We start from the raw sequence: 14,002 nt of genomic DNA on the forward strand, positions 1-14,002 counted from the left end.
TAGTTAGATTCCCTGGGAAGAAGCTTTTGAAGGTGTTGGGGTGCGTCAGCGTTGGTCGTTTTTTAATTACCACCTCTAAAAGCACAGGACCAGGCCATTCCTGAATGCCAAAAATCTAGCATTCGAGGCAAAAAGCCAGCTTGGTTGAGCAGGGATCTCCTTCTTGAAATATGGTGAAAAAAGAAATTACATGGTTAGTGGAAACAAGGTCAGGCAATGTGGGAGGACTACAGAGATGCTGCACGTCATTGTAGGGAATAAAATCACGTTGCCAAACTCAATTAGAATTGAAGCTGACCAGTACAGTGAAGAACAATAAAAAAGGCTTTTCAAAATATGTTAATGGCAAAGGCAAACTAGAAATAATATTGGCCCATTACTTGATGAGCATGGTCATCTTATTAACCGGGACACAGACAATGGCAAGATGTTTAATGCTTTCTTCACCTCGGTCTTCAACACTGATGATGGACTTGGGGGCCCATAACCCTGGGCTGGAAAACCGTGGCTGCGAGAACAACAAACTCCCAATCAATCTGGGACTTCTATGGGACTTGCTACTCCAGCTGGATCCCTACAGTTCAATGGGGTCTGATGGGATTAATCCACGGGTACTTAAAAAGCTGGGGATGTCATGACAGAACCCGAGGGAATGGCAGAAGATGTGCCAGGGGAGGGTCAGTTGGACATGAGGAAAAGGTTCTTCACCCAGAGGTGCTGGACACTGAACAGGCTCCCCAGGGAGGTGTCACGGCCCCAACCTGACAGTGTTCAAGAAGAGACTGGACAACATCCTCAGACACATGGTGTGAACTGTGGGGTGTGCTGTGCAGGGACAGGAGTTGGACTCCATGATCCTTGTGGGTCCTTCCAACTCAGGACATTCTATGATTCTCTGTATCCCTGAGGATACACAGGAAACTTGGAAAGTACATTGCTTTTGTTGCCAGGTAAACATAAACTGGTCTTGTATGGAGCTGGCAGGTAGGGGTGGGCACAGTGCTGGTGATGGGGTGAGGGGTGGTCGACTTTTTTGCATAAGCATTAACTTTTGCCTTTGGCAAAACATTTCTGATGTGGGTTGCCAGCTTGTACAGATCATTCTACATTTGCATTCTCATAACCCATGCTGTAATTCCATTTTGTTTTGCTGCCTTTCCTCTATTTACCACCCAAGGAGAGGGTCCCAAAATTACAGCCCAGATTTCCTCCAAGGAATTTGCTAGAGCACCTACATTACCTGTAGCAGTTGTCACTGCTGCTGTAGTCAAGGGTTTTGGTGAAGCAGGTGCTCCTCTCAAAAACTGCTTTTTGACACTTGTTACTGCTGCACTGTCCAGATTGGATCCTAACAGCGATGCATGAGCCATCCCCATCTGCCACATCACATTAATACATTTTGCATCGCACACCAGGTTCTGAGGGATGACACTGATTTGACAGGTTCAGCATAGGGTGGTGAAACTTCTGCACACAACCACTGATATGCTGTAATGCAACAACTTCATGGTCAGGAGCTCTAAGATGGGTAAATAATTACCAAACCCATCACCTGGCTGACTTCCGAGAAGAATCCCGTGCTGCTTCCCACGGCAACACATGCAGAGCCGTTTTGGTTGCCTGGGGGGTAACCACTGCCCCGTTATCAGTCTCAGGCCATGCCTCTGATGGAGCCAATTGATCCAGGGAAATGGCCACGGGGGCCCAGCGCTCAGTACTGGGCCATCCCTGAACACAGGGAGTCACCAGCACAGCCGCCCCAGTCCCTGACTCTCTTGCAAACCATGGCATGGTTGTTTCTGGTGATGCTGACCGTGCCAAATGCGTGAGCTGACAGGCAGGTCACAGGAACAACCACAAACCACAGATGAAATGCAAAGTGTAATTTATTTTATTTAACTCGCTAACTGGGGGATCCCCAAAAAAGCACCTGAGCACCTGGGCAGAGGTGACACAAGCAAGAGCGCAGGCTCTGCAGAGCTCAGTCCTGGCTGGATCCCAGGGTCTGCTGGTTTCACCTGTACATCAGGGATCCATGCAGGTGTGGTTTACCACACTGCTTTGATATTTACCTGCAACAGAGCAGGAATTTCAAGGATATTTGAGAAGGTGCCTTTAAGATTTCACAAGTCTATGTTATATAACGACAGAGGTTCAACTTGCGAAGCACACAAGGCTAAACTAAAATTAGTGTGAATTGTGTTTTCCTACACTCTGGGTACAGTCACTTAGGTGTATTTGCAAATCTCCTCCTTGCCAATCTTGCATTATATTCCCACACCTACAATTAGTGTCATGCTCAGTATAAAGCTGGAGCTGGCATTTCTGACTGGTCACTTCCATTAGTTCAGGTTTTCCAGCTACATTGGTTAGTTTTGTTTGGAAGTTCTATTCTGTTGGGACTTTTGAGTGAGTTCAGCCTTTTGCTGTTCTGCCATTTTGCAGTTGGCCCTTGGGCCTTTCTGCTCCATCGTGCTGTGATTGGCCGTTTGGGACCAAGGTGCTCCCTTCTCCAGGACTGGCTGTTCCGTGTGACTGGTGTTACATGAGGGAATGCACAGAGTGTATTTTCTTAATTTAATTTAATTTAATTTATTTTTTTTATATTTCATTTTATTTTTTTATTTTCATTTCATTTTATTATGTACATAGTAGTAGTATATTATACTATACTATTTTTATTATCTTATTAAAATGCCTTTTCTGAACCCACAGGTTTCTCCCTTCCCTTCAGTTATCTTCTGTATCGCACTTAATTGGTTGGGGGACTACGTGAGCAGCTATTGTGGTCTTAGTTGCTGGCTGGGGTAAAACATTGACAGGGAAGGATAGTAGTGGCTCAAGAACTCTTGAAAATCACTTTCCAAGACGATGGCACATTTTTTTTTTTTTTGTAGTGGGAAACAGCATGAGAAAGGAAAACTATCAGAAACTGCAGCTCTGGAGGCCCAGAGTGGAGCTCAGGATAAAGAAATGTCATTCTGAGCACAGTGCTGTGGTCATTCAGAGGGACTCTGGTTCAGCCATGGCTTTGTGTTTCCAGGAACAGCTGGTGAGGATGGAGAGACAGCAGCACAGGTGGGGACACACTGAGGGGAGAACAAGGTGGGGAAGCGCATGGGGTGTCTGCAGCCTGTGGAGAAACAGCCACAGGTCTGGGACAGTGTAGGATAGACCATGGTGCACATGGCCAAGGGCGCTGGCAAGACTGGATGTCCCTGAAAGACACAAGGTCTTTGTCCCCTTGGCTATGGCTGATGTCCCTGCTACCAAGGCCTAAGAGGAGACACATGGTTGTCATGGCCATGGCACCCCAATGCCTCCTTGCACCCCCAGGGAGTGTCACACCATTGTCCTGCACTGGGCATCGCGCTCCCCAGATCCCCAGGAAGAGCCCTGAGTTACACGTGAGGGACAGGTTCTCCCTTCCTAGGGGCAGGGGCTCAAGGCTTGGCCATTGTCCTTCACTAAACCAACCCAGGGTTTTCTCAGCATCAGAGCTGCTGCACTTTGCCTTTGCCTGATGCAATCACTGCCTCCAATTATCCGCTCTAACAAGTCCCTGGGGAGGCTTTGTCAGTAACAGCCCTCCGTGGGGCCCATTAATGCTTCAAGGTACTTTGGAGTTTGCTTCTGACTTGGACTTCTTGAGGAGATTCTTCAGTCTGTTCTTGGTATCTGAGGTTCATGGACTCAGCACCAAATACGCCACGGGGCTCATTAAAACACAGAAAGCCCTAGAGAGCGATGTTTCATTCTGTAATTTCATTCACATCTTCAAGACTTGTAGAACTAACTGGAGAGGTTTCAATGGGACACTTAGTGATGAAGATTTCAAAGAAGATTTCATAAAGGAGGGGTTTTTCTTTCCAGGGTGTTTTCTGTCATTTTTCAGTATATAGAAGAAGTGACAGCAGCATTCTACAATGGACACTGATCCAGAGGGTCTCCTGAAGACATCTGGACAGGCAGGAGAACAGTCCCTTGAGGCTGGACACTGTATGGACAACCTGGCTCCTCACCCCCCACCCCCAGTCTGCAGGTTCCCTCATTGGCCACCAGAGACTTGCATCACTTTTCCTCACATCAGACTTCTCCACTGAGCTCTGCAGGAGATGCTGCAGCTCCTGTGCACCAGCTCCACCTGCTCTCCCGTGTAAACATTTCACAGTTTAATAAACAGTAAAACACTTTCCTCAGCTGTGTGTGTAAGCTGGATCTAATGAGGTCCACCATCCACAAGGGACATCCACACAGGAATTGGTTTAGACAAAGAGATAGGAAAGGATAGATATAAACACAATTAATGTGTTGACTGCCATGTTAATAAGAGCTCTGAAGAATGAGTCAAGTTTGTAACTCCCTGAAGCTCAAATCAGAAACCAGACAGTTGAGAGGAACTGAATGACCAAAGAACAAGTGGAGGAGAAACCTGAGAGCACTGGGAAGGGCAAACGTCCAGACAGTGCTGGGAAGTTGTCCTTGGACAGGGACATTTAATCAGGAGAGATGGAAACTCCTGAATGACAAGGGAGATGAAATAACAGATTGTTGGTAACAGAAGTACAGGGGAAGACAAATATTTCTTCTCCTATCCTTTGAACATTTCCCCATAATTCACTTTTTGGCTTTTTTCTTTTAAATTTTAATATTTAAAAAAAAAAAACACTAAACAAAAATCTCCAATCAAACAAACAAACAAGCCAAACAAAAGAAACAAAAAAACCCAAAAAACAAAGCAAAAAAAAAAAAACCAAACCAACTAAACAATAACAACCAAAACCAAAAACAGAACAACAACAACAACAACAACAGCAACAAAACAAACCACAAACAAAACAACAACAAAAAAGTGTGCCTTTCCAGGCAGACATCAGTCATCAGTTGTCTCACCATAAACAGCCAGTGCCATTTTAGGACCCCCAGTGTACCTGAGGTGCTGGCCTGGGATTGGCATCTATCACACAGGACCTGGGGAGACCAGAGCACCTTGCAGTGAAGGTGGAGCCTGGGCAGGGGTTCCCGGGGCATCTACACTGGCACCTGGTGTTTGTGTCTCTGGAGCTGAAGACATTTGTGTCCTAAATCTATTCCCAGTTCTGGAAAACTCTTTCCTTTTCAAAGAAAAGACCCCCCCCCGCCGCCAAAGAAAAATAAAGAAAGGTGTGTTGACACCTTCCTTTGCTTTGGATCTTTGTATTCAGTTCTTCTTATTTTAATTTTCATTGACATTACCTGACACCTGATGGGCCTGCAGGCATGAAGCCAAGATCAGTTTGTGTCTTGCATAGCGCCCCATGCCCTCTGAACCTTCCCTGCCCAGGACTCCTCACACTTTGCCCAGAGTGTCACACTGAGGTGTTGGCTGGTTCCCTGGCTGAGATGTTGGTTTAGATGGTCACCTATACCACAGGTAGATCCTGCCCCATCATCGCCTGCTCTGCTCCAGTTAGAAACAGAGCACAACATCACAATGGGATCATAAGAGAACTGAGGTTGAGGGGACATCAGGAGTCTTCAGTCCAGCCTGTTACCAACTGGGTCACACCAAGGTGTTCAAGCCTTGATTCAATCAGAGCTTTAGCAGGACTAGAGAAGTGATCATCCCTTTGTACTGGGCACTGGTGAGGCTGCACCTTGAATCCTGGGGTCAGTTTTAGGCCCCTCATGGCAAGGAAGACATTGAGGTGCTGGAAAGAGATGAGAGGAGGGTGACAAGGCTGGTGAAGGGTCTGGATCACCAGTCTTATGAGGAGCAGTTGAGGGAGCTGGGGCTGTTCAGCCTTGAGAAAAGGAGGCTGAGGGGAGACCTTGTGACTGTCTACAACTACCTGAAAAAAGGTTTTATCATGGTGGGTGTTGGTCTCTTCTCCCAAGTAGCAAGTGATAGGACAAGAGGAAATGGCCTCAAGTTGCACACGGGGAGGTTTAGATTGGACATTAGGAAAAAATTCTTCAGGGAAAGGGTTTAGAAGCAACAGAACAGACTGCTCAGTGAGGTTGTGGAGTACCCATCACTGAAAGTCTTTAAAAGACATACAGATGAAGCTCTTAGGGACATGGTTTAGTGCCAGATTTAGGTTATGGTTGGACTCGATGATCTTAAGGGTCTCTTCCATCTACAATTATTCTATGATTCCATGATAAGTCATTTTTGATATTTTCTTTTTCAGAGGACCACACAACCTCCCTGAGAGCCAGGACTTTTCTGAGGTGTTGGAGAGACGTCTCACGGTCACACCAGCCAGTTCCACCAGCTCCTGTCTGTCCCTTCCCAGACCAAACCTTTTCTCCATATCCCAACCTTCCAGGTGAGTTTGTGGGACACAGCAAATGCTGTCCAGGTCCTCTGGGCCTGTTCAGAAGAGAACAGCAGGCCAACATGTTGATGGGCTATCTGAGCATCTAAAAGCTTTTCTGACCTTTTTTTCTCAATGTCCCACTTGTACCCAACCTTTCTGGTCCTCAGGCTGTGGATGAGGGGATTAAGCAGGGATGTGGGGAAGGTGTAGAAAAAAGGCTTTGCCAGACTGTCTTGGGAGGGCTGTTCTGGGCATCCCACAGTCCAGGATGAGGGTGCTGGAGAAAACAGTGGCATTGGTGAGACGTCCAGGTGGAGAAGGCCTTGTGCCTGTCTACACTGGGGAAGAGAGCAGTGACGCAATCATGCAATGCCCATGTGAACAGGAAGGGGACAAATGGCTCTAAAATGCCTTCCAGCCAGTTCTTTACCCATCGCAGATACACCATCCAGGCCATGAGCTGCAGCTTCTCCAGGAGATGCTGTGGAATACGGTGCCAAAGGCTTTACTGCAGTCTAAGGACACAACACCCACAGCCTGTGTGGCGGATTCACTCCCCACGACAGACTTTCCCTCATCTGCTCAGCCGGTCACCTTGTCACAGAAGGAGATCAGGCTGGTCAAGCAGGACCTGCCTTTCATCAAGCCATGCTGATTGGGCCTGATTGCTCGTCTCGTATGTGTGACCCCACAGTCCTTTCCCAGCCATGTTCCTGCTGCTGGCCAACCCCCTGCAGAGGCAGAAGTGACCTCACAGTGCCCTCCACCGCCATTGGCTTCCTACAGGACTATGAGTTCCTGAGACACAAGTGACCACATGACATCGTACCCACCATCACCCTCCTTGTGGTCCAGTGTGTGAGCAGATCAAACTAAGCTGCTTTCATCAAATGCATCTGAAAGATTTCCTATCAAGGGTTTGAGTGGAAAAACGTTCCTCAGAGGAGCTGCTGTATTTACACTGGGGCATTTTATATATCTACTTCTGCCTCTGATTTTTTCTTCTCCTTCCTCTGTCTATTCTGATGTGAAAGAGCTCTCCAAGGAAAAGATTCATGGAATCCTACAATAGTGCAGGTTGGAAGAGACCCCTGAACACCATCTCTGCCCCACTGACCTTTATGGCACCCCAAGGAATAGCTGACAGCGTTTGTGCTCACTTGGGTTCATCTCACCACATACACACAATGGACAGGCACATGATGTGTGTGTTTACAACTCATCTGCACAATGAAAACATGGACTTGTGACCTAGTACTTCATATAATCACAGAATGTCTTGAGTTGGAAGGGACCCACACAGATCATCGAGTCCAACTCCTGTCCCTGCACAGGACACCCCACAGGTCACACTGTGTGTCTGAGGACATTTTCCAGTCTCTTCTTGATCACTGTCAATCTTGGGACCATGACACCTCCCTGGGGAGCCTGTTCAGTGTCCAGCACCTCTGGGGGAAGAACCTTTTCCTCATGTCCAACCTGACGCTCCCCTGCACACATCTTCCTGCTGTTCCCTTGGGTTCTGTCATTGATCACCAGAGGGAAGAGATCAGTACCTACCTTTCCTTCTATGCTTGTGAGGAAGCTGTAGCCACCATGAGGTCTCCTTTGAGTCTTTTCTTCAGCTCTGATGCTGAGAAACCCCTTCGTTTGCTTTCTGAAGCAGAAAGGAGAAGCCATGACCTCCAGGCAATGGGAAGGGGGATCCTGTCCCTCACACACGGCTCAGGGCTCTTCCTGGGACTGTGGGATAGTTGTGTGCAAGGCCGAGGGAAGGACAACACTGGTCCAACAGCTTCCAGCTTCCCCATGGGGCTGCAAGAAGGCACCGAGGCCCCAGTGCCATGAGCACAACATGTCTTCTCCTGGGCCTCAGTGGCAGAGACAACTGCCATGGCGAAGGGGACAGAGACCTGGGTTCTGTGGGTCCCTTCCAGCCTTACAGCGCCCTTTGCCATCTCCACCACAGGCTGTTCTACACGGTCCTACCCCTGCCCCTCTTTCCCTGCAGGCTGCAGACACCCATCTCGCTTCTCCACCTGCTCTCACCCCAGCATTTCTGCACCTTCACTGCTGTGTCTGCACCCTCACCGGCTGTTCTTTGGAACACAAACCATGGGCTGATCCAGCTCCCTCTGGGTGAGCTCTTGCCCCACAGCACTGCCCTTCCAGTGACATTTCTTCCTCTTGATATCCAGTCCGCACCTTCCAAATTGCACTTTGTGATATTTTTTTTCCCTCTTCTTCTTTTTCCCACTATCAAGGAAAGCTCAGCCACCTCAGAAACTGCCCTTCATGCAGGGAACCCAACCCGTTAGGCTTCTTGTGGTCTTTTACCTGACCAAAGAGAAGTCACCTCGCCATGATCTTCTAAATCCCATGACTTTTGCTGGCCTTTCAGCTTCTCTGACAGACATGACCATGTTCCTGCTGCTGTCCCGTCATTTACTAAGGTAGAATGGACATGACAACCTGTCTTCAAGGTCTCTTCCTGGGTAGGGCCTGTGGGCACTTAGGCAGAGGTTCTTTCCCAGCCATGTCCCTGCTGCTGGGCTGTCACCTCCAGAGACAGAACTGACCTCACTGTCCCCTTCAGAGCCACATGATTCTGACTGGATTATGAGTGTCTGAGACACAACTGACCTCATAATACCACACTCGTCCATCCCCCTTCCTCAGCACCCCTGACCTGATCAAGACTGAAGCATGTTCTACATCATCCTACACCTGCTCCTCTTTCCCACAGACTGTAGACACCCATCTCCCCTCCTCACCTTGTTCAATTATGTGAAATATATTCCCTACTAACAACATGAGTGAAAACCGCTCCTCACTGGAACTGCTGTATTTATGTTTTTTGTTTTTGTTTTTTTGTTTGTTTGTTTGTTTTTTGTTTTGTTGGGTTTTTGTTTTTTTTTTTTTTTTGCTATTCCTCTACCTATTCTCTCTCAAGAAACCGCTCCAAGGCAAAAATTATTCCAACAGAAACAGAGGAGGTTGCTCAAGGCCTCCTCCCAGGTTTGCATCATCCTCAAAGGTGCTGAAAGTGCTCTCTGTTATATCATAGAAGGGGAGAATAAAGACGTTCAACAGTGTTGTCCAAGTGCTGGTCACTGAGACATGACACCGGTAACTGGCTGCACAAAGGACTTTGTATCACTGATGATATTTGGGCCTGGTGGTTCAGCCGATTTCCCACCCAGCATCCACTTCTTGAGCCGCATCAGCACCACTCTGGACAGAAGGAGACCATGTCTGAGCTTTGCAAACACTCTGTACACAATGTACCTTTCTTTCCCCTGTCCATTCGGGTCTGGCAATCCCTTCCTTGTCCTTCACATTCCTGGAAATGGCTGCAGGAGGACATGTCCCACCCCCTTTCCAGGGAGGGAGGTAGGGTGGCCAGCCTGTTATTCTCCCAGTTCCTATTCCTGCTCTTCCTGAAGATGAGTATGAGGTCTGAGTTTTCTAAGGAACTCAGAACCATTCTGGTTTCTATGGCACTTTTGAGAGCACAATCCAGAATCATGGGCAAGGGTGGTGACATAGCAGACTGCAGCACTTGCAATGAGCCTGTCCAAGGCACTTGATATCAATCCCACTTGGCCTGTTGGGTTTGTTCCTGCAGTCCCACACAGAAACGTCAGGGTTCCGTCAGGTGTTCACATCTGAGCTGGCCTCATGGACTCCTTATGCACCCAGGAATGTTCAGAGACAGAGTCTGTCCCTTTTACACACAGAAGCAGGAGTCACAGTGTCCCTCTGGCCTCTTGCTGTCACTCCCAAAGGATGGGAGACACCTCAGCCCTGTGGTGTGTCACATGCTCTGCACTCACCTGAGATCACAAAATCACAGAATCACAGACTATTAGCAATTGGAAATGACCTCAAAAGATCATCTAGTCCAGTCTCCCTGCCGGAGCAGGAGCACCCAGATGAGGTTACACAGGAACATGTCCAGGCGAGTGTGAATGTCTGCAGAGAAGGAGACTCCACAACCTCCCTGGGCAGCATGGTCCAGGCTCTGTTACTCTCACTGAGAAGAAGTTTCTTTTCAAATTTAAGTGGAACCTCTTGTGTTCCAGTTTGACCCATTTCCCCTTGTCCTACCATTGGTTGTCACCGAGAAGAGCCTGGCTCCATCCTCGTGACACTCACCCTTTAGATATTTATAAACATTAATGAGGTCACCCCTCAGTCTCCTCTTGTCCAGCTCCAGAGCCCCAGCTCCCTCAGCCTTTCCTCACACGGGAGATGCTCCACTCCCTTCAGCATCTTGGTGGCTGCGCTGGACTCTCTCCAGCAGTTCCCTGTCCTGCTGGAACTGAGGGGCCACACTGGACACAAGATTCCAGGTGTGGTCTCCCCAGGGCAGAGCAGAGGGGCAGGAGAACCTCTCTGACCTACTGACCACCCCATTCTAACCCACCCCAGGTACTATTGGCCTTCCTGGCCACAAGGGCACAGTGCTGGCTCATGGTCATCCTGCTGTCCCCAGGACCCCCAGGTCCCTTTCCCCTACGCTGCTCTCTAATAAGCCATTCCCCAACTTACACTGGAACCTGGGGTTGTTTCTGCCCAGATTCAAGACTCTACACTTTCCTTTGTTCTATTTCATTAAATTTTTCCCTGCCCAACTCTCCAGCCTGTCCAGGTCTCTGATGGCAGCACAGCTTCCAGTGTCAGCCACTCCTCCCAGCTTGGTGTCACCAGCAAACTCGCTGACAGTCACTCTATTCCCTCATCCAGATAATTGATGAATATATTGAATACTACTGGCCCCAGCACTGCCCCCCGAGACACTGCACTGGATACAGGCCTCAACTGGACTCCGTCCCATTGACCACGACTCCCTGGCTTCTTCCCTTCAGCCAGTTCGCAGTCACCTCACTACCCGCTCACCCAGCCCGCACTCCCTCAGTTCAGCTGTGAGGATGCTGTGGGAGACGGTGTCAAATGCCTCACTCAAGTCAAGGTAGATCATGTCCACCGCTCTGCCATCATCCATCCATCTTGTTACATCCTCATTGAAAAAGGTTATTAGGAAGGCGCTGGAGAGAGACTCGAACTCTCGTGGGTTACTCTGAGCAGTATTTATTGTAGAAGATTCGCAGGAACAGCAGGGTTGGATCACCTCCTCAGAGAGTGACAATCATACAGTAATACAGCTAGACATTATATAGGGTTCTAACAGGTATTATGCAACTAAGCAAAATTTATCACTGTCTATCACTATTGATGTCTTCTATTGATGTCTTCAGGTTCCTTCCGTCCCAGTGGTCTTCATGTTTCACTTCTTTCTTCATGTTCCACTTCGGAAAGTACCGAACGGAAAGTCCTCAGTTACAGGGCTAGCTTTGAAGTTCCACCTGCCTCATTTGTTATCCATAGTTCATCAATCTAATACAAATATCAATCTAGTACAAAATCAGTAAACCTAAGAATAGCATTTATCAATGTCTAAGGATACAAAGCAAGCATAAGGTAACCACGCTTGTGGTTCTGGGAAAGGGCTATACAGGAGACAAGGCTGAAACTTGCAGCCTTAGCAGCACAGCTTATAACACTGATTTAGGCCTAAAATCCTAATTTCCTATTTTCCTATAACACTCATAAAAGTCAATGAGGTTGGTCAAGCACAACTTCCCTTTGGTGAAGCCATGTTGACTGTCCCTAACGAACCTCATATCCTTGACATGCCTTGAGATGGCACCAAAGACAAGTTGTTCCATCAGTTTCCCAGAGATGGAGGTGAGGCTGACCCGTCTATAGTTACCCGGGTCCTCCTCCTTGGCATTTTTGAAGACTGGAGTGACATTTGCTTTCCTCCAGTCCTCAGGCACCTCTCCCGTTTCCCAAGACTTGGCAAAGATGATGGAGAGTGGTCCAGCAATGACCTCAGCCAGCTCCCTCAGCACCCGCGGGTGCATCCCATCCGGACCCATGGATTTATGGATGTCCAGATTGCCCGACTGCTCCCTAACCCAGTCCTCATCGACCCAGGCAAACTTCTCCATTGTCCTGCCTTCCTCTGGGGCCTCAGCGGTACAGGGCTCCTCAGGACAGCCATGGGAGAGCAGACAGAGGCAAAGAAGGTGTTCAGTCACTCTGCCTTTTCTGTATCTTCTATCACCAGGTCACCCACCTCGTTCATCAGTGGGCCTACATTGCCTGTGCTGTTAGTTTTATCTGCCACGGATTTGAAAAAGCTCTTCCTGCTGTCCTTGACCCCTCTCGCCAGCTCCAAGCAGGGTTAGGAGGAAGGATTCAATGAAAAAGAGTCACTACAGGGCCTTCATTTTGTCTAAATACACAAAAAGCATGGCCAGTGATTATAAAAGAAAAGCAGACAGTGAATTTGAAAGGGGATGGCAACATTATCACAATGGAAACACCACCAACAGCAAAAAATAGAGATGACAGGCAGGGCCTGTAATTAGTTACATTAAATCTCCTGTGTAGAAGCAGATAGGCAGTTTGTTGCTACAGAAAACCATCCAGTCATCAGTTTCCACAGGGCATCCTTGATTTCCTGGTTCCTCATGCTGTAGATGAGGGGGTTCACAACTGGAGGCACCAAAGAGTACAGAACTGCCACCAGCAGATCCAGGGAAGGAAAGGAGATGGAGGGGGGCTTCAGGTGGGCAAACATAACAGTGCTGACATAGAGGGAGACCACGGCCAGGTGAGGGAGGCAGGTGGAAAAGGCTTTGTGCCGTCCCTGCTCAGAGGGGATCCTCAGCACGGCCCTGAAGATCTGCACATAGGACACCACGATGAACACAAAACACCCAAATGCTACCAAGAGACTAAACACAATAAGCCCAAGTTCCCTGAGGTAGGAGTGTGAGCAGGAGAGCTTGAGGATCTGGGGGATTTCACAGAAGAACTGGTCCAGGGCATTGCCCTTGCACAGGGGCAGTGAAAATGTATTGGCCGTGTGCAGCAGAGCACTGAGAAACCCAGTGGCCCAGGCAGCTGCTGCCATGTGGACACAAGCTCTGCTGCCCAGGAGGGTCCCGTAGTGCAGGGGTTTGCAGATGGCAACGTAGCGGTCGTAGGACATGACGGTAAGCAGATACAACTCTGCTGAAATGAAAAAGACGTAGAGAAAGAGCTGGGCAGCACATCTCATATAAGAAATGACCCTGGTGTCCCAGAGGGAATTGTCCATGGATTTAGGGAGAGTGGTGGAGATGCAGCCCAGGTCGATGAGGGCGAGGTTGAGCAGGAAGAAGTACATGGGGGTGTGGAGGTGCTGGTCCCAGGCTATGGTGGTGATGATGAGGCCGTTGCCCAGGAGGGCAGCCAGGTAGATGCCCAGGAAGAGCCAGAAGTGCAAGAGCTGCAGCTCCCGTGTGTCTGTGAACGGCAGGAGCAGGAACTGGGTGATGGAGCTGCTGTTGGACATTTGCTGCCTCTGCTGAGGACCTGTCCAAAGAAGAAAAGACAGTGACAGTTTAAATGAGACGTCTCTGAAAAAAAAAAAAAAAAAAAAAAGTCATTTCTCATAGAAAATACTCTCCCTGAACGAGCAATTATTCTGCTTATTCTCCTTGACTACCAAGTGAATGACATGGCTGATTACAGCTTAAAACATAGCTTCAGCATCTAGTTCCCATGAGGATACTTCTGGGACAGGACTCCCAGTGTTGGTGTCCGAACAAAACTGACCCACATCCCCAACCCGACCCTAGAGA

The 14,002-nt window shown here is 48.5% G+C and overlaps 1 protein-coding gene across 1 annotated transcript; it reads right to left on the minus strand.

Annotated features, from left to right (window-relative positions):
- Positions 1-12,747: 12,747 nt before the first annotated feature.
- Positions 12,748-13,713, minus strand: LOC309452830 (olfactory receptor 14A16-like; the record flags this gene model as incomplete). Its single annotated transcript, XM_082077501.1, has 1 exon — positions 12,748-13,713. One exon carries the CDS (start codon positions 13,711-13,713, stop codon positions 12,748-12,750), a length of 966 nt encoding a protein of 321 aa, XP_081933627.1.
- Positions 13,714-14,002: the final 289 nt, after the last annotated feature.

Source organism: Streptopelia decaocto (genome assembly GCF_964273445.1).
Source record: "Streptopelia decaocto genome assembly, contig: HAP1_SCAFFOLD_95, whole genome shotgun sequence".
Lineage (NCBI taxonomy): Eukaryota > Metazoa > Chordata > Aves > Columbiformes > Columbidae > Streptopelia > Streptopelia decaocto.